This window comes from Nicotiana attenuata, unplaced genomic scaffold, assembly GCF_001879085.1.
Source record: "Nicotiana attenuata strain UT unplaced genomic scaffold, NIATTr2, whole genome shotgun sequence".
NCBI lineage: Eukaryota > Viridiplantae > Streptophyta > Magnoliopsida > Solanales > Solanaceae > Nicotiana > Nicotiana attenuata.
The window spans coordinates 202,935-205,445 of record NW_017670245.1 but is presented as its reverse complement, the minus strand read 5'-3'; the positions used below and the strand labels follow the sequence as shown (position 1 = coordinate 205,445).

Below are 2,511 nucleotides of genomic sequence, written 5' to 3'. Positions count from 1 at the left end.
ATAATTGTATCACTGGCAAGGATTTCCGTTTGGGGGGGGGGGGGGGGATAATTGGTTAAAACATAATCACTGGCAAGGATTTCCCTTTTCCTGTCTTTTTTCTGAATGTTCTTGCGTTCCAATTTCAACGAATGAATTTCCATCTGGAAAAAAAGAAAGTTGATTGTAGTTCAGTCAAAGTTTCTTGAATATTTTGAAGTTATATTGGTATTACAAGGAACTCTAGTGAGATCTCAGTCTTTGATCTTCAAACTACTTGTAGCAGTGCATTTGACCTCACCAACTATCGCAATGCTAGTAACCATGAGTTGCTAAATATATGTGAATGACAGTTCTCTGCCACTAGTCAATATCTATCCTATAATTTGCTACTTGAATATCTTCTCGAACTCAAGCCGTTGAGTTTTTGGGTGTTTTTGTGGCTACTGGCTACTCTCTCATGAATCCATATTGATTTCAAGTTGCTTTCTTGCAGTAATTACTTGCCCAACTCTGAATCCATATTGATTTCAAGTTGCTTTCTTGCAGTAATTACTTGCCCAACTCTCAAGCTTACCTGTGATGTATTTGCATTTTCTTAATTGTGACTACTAACTCTTACTTTCGCTTTTATGTATCATGTGTAAAGAAGCATGAGGTCAAAATTTTACCATCTTTCAATATCGCACTCGGTTTTGGAGTAAAACAGAATTTACATTCTAATCTTTGACTACGTAAGTGTCTTGTCACTCAAATTGTTAAAGGTAGAATATTTTAGTTACGAATATGTGACATCTGGCACCTAAAGGTGTGACCTATAGCCTATGAAGTGGGTGCAGACCAGGGTTCAAATCCCACGCTAACTCTGCCTTAGCGTTGATGGCAGAGTTATCTGGTACCTATGCTGATGGAAGGTAGCAGGTGCCTAGTCGAATAATCAAGGTGTGCAAATACCGGCCGGACACCACTGTTATTTAAAAGAAGTGGCATCTGTGAAGTAAAGTTTGAGAGACAACCTATCAAATAATGTGCTTAGTTGCAGCCCCAGAAATTAGTATGAGGCATATAAGACTCAGAATCATTTAAGGTGCACTGGGTGCTCATCGGATATGTGTGGCTGTGTGTTTTATTCTGAGACCATCTTTGTTCTACTAGCATGTGATATCTGAGGTCAGCGGCAGAAAACTTGCATGGTAATTCCCTAAGAGATCGTTTGGTTACCAGGTGGGATAGACAAGGATATTCCATGGGCTGGGTTATCCCATGAGATTAGCTATCCCAAATTCTATATGGGATAGCTAATACCACCATTTTGGTATAAAATTTATCCCAACATTAGCTTACCCATAACCAAACATGAGATAAATACAATTCCAAATTCGATCTCGGAATTAGTATCCTTATCCTGGTACTCAAATGACCTCTAACTGTTGCTGTTGGACCATCAAGTATGGTTCCATCTAGAGAGGCTCCAAGGAGTTTTATGAAAGAGTATGACAATGAATTTGGGAGCTCCTTAACTCTTTTAGTTGTATGCGTTGAGGTTTCTTCCCATTCCATGACTTATGTCCTCTTTAGTACTAGCATGCAATGCAGAAATGTCTGATGTGACAAAATTTGAACATATTAGTTTCCTGATCGTATATTTGCCTGAAATAGAGGGGAAGGTTCAACAAAGTTGGAACTAGTCACTTGATTGGTTGTGGTTCAGCTTCACTGTTAATGGTCTCTCTTGGAACTATAATTGGATTTGAGTCAACTAAATATTTCATTTTCTTTTCTCAGCATTTGGAGGGGGCGAAGCTTGATGGTGCAAATTTACTGGGTGCAATCAGGTGACACCCCTCTCATCCCAACTCAACCCCCCCTCCCCCCCTCCCCCGCAACCCAAAAACAACCCAATTTTTTTTTGTAGAAATAGTGCGAGTCTGACTGTATTGACTGACTGTTGTAAGTTTTATTTGGTTGGCTGAAGCTCATTTTAAGGTTAATATCTGTATTAGTATTTTACCCAAATTGTTTCAAACCAAGCATGAAGCAACCATGCTGGCCTTGCAAAAATGTTTAGCTTCTGTTCTGAGATGAACAAAGATGTACCGAGACAATATCGACATGCTCGATAATTTCCTGATCGTATATTTGCCTGAAATATCCTGATCCTATAATTCTAAAGGTGAGAATTTGTGTTTAATTTGTGGATTACGCCTAATCTGTCTGCATAGATTGGTATTTTAAACAAGATGTACCAAGTCAATCAACTGCATTTAAGGTTGAAGTTATCCTTATTATCTACCGGTCACGTTTCTTGTTATTTTAAGGGCTAGAAGTCCAGCGAAAAGCAGTAAAGCATACACCTAATAGATTAGCATCAAAGCTTATTATAACTTAGTCGTATCATAATTACTTACAAGCAATAAAGCATACATCAAACAATTTATCATCGCTTGTAATATAGTATTATCATAATTTAATACATCTACTCTTTTATACGTCATGATTGGTATAAAAATGTCCATTCTTCTTCCGCTCTAC

The 2,511-nt window shown here is 38.0% G+C and overlaps 1 protein-coding gene across 1 annotated transcript in view; it reads left to right on the top strand.

The window, feature by feature from the left end:
- The window catches only part of LOC109236585 (FH protein interacting protein FIP2), a 37,962-nt gene extending 35,774 nt beyond the window's left edge, over positions 1 to 2,188 (top strand). The window contains exon 11 of the mRNA XM_019402781.1: positions 1,765 to 2,188. Coding sequence (XP_019258326.1) covers positions 1,765 to 1,818 — 54 coding nt within the window. The 3' untranslated portion in view covers positions 1,819 to 2,188. The remainder of the gene's footprint in view (positions 1 to 1,764) is intronic.
- The last annotated feature ends 323 nt before the right edge of the window (positions 2,189 to 2,511 follow it).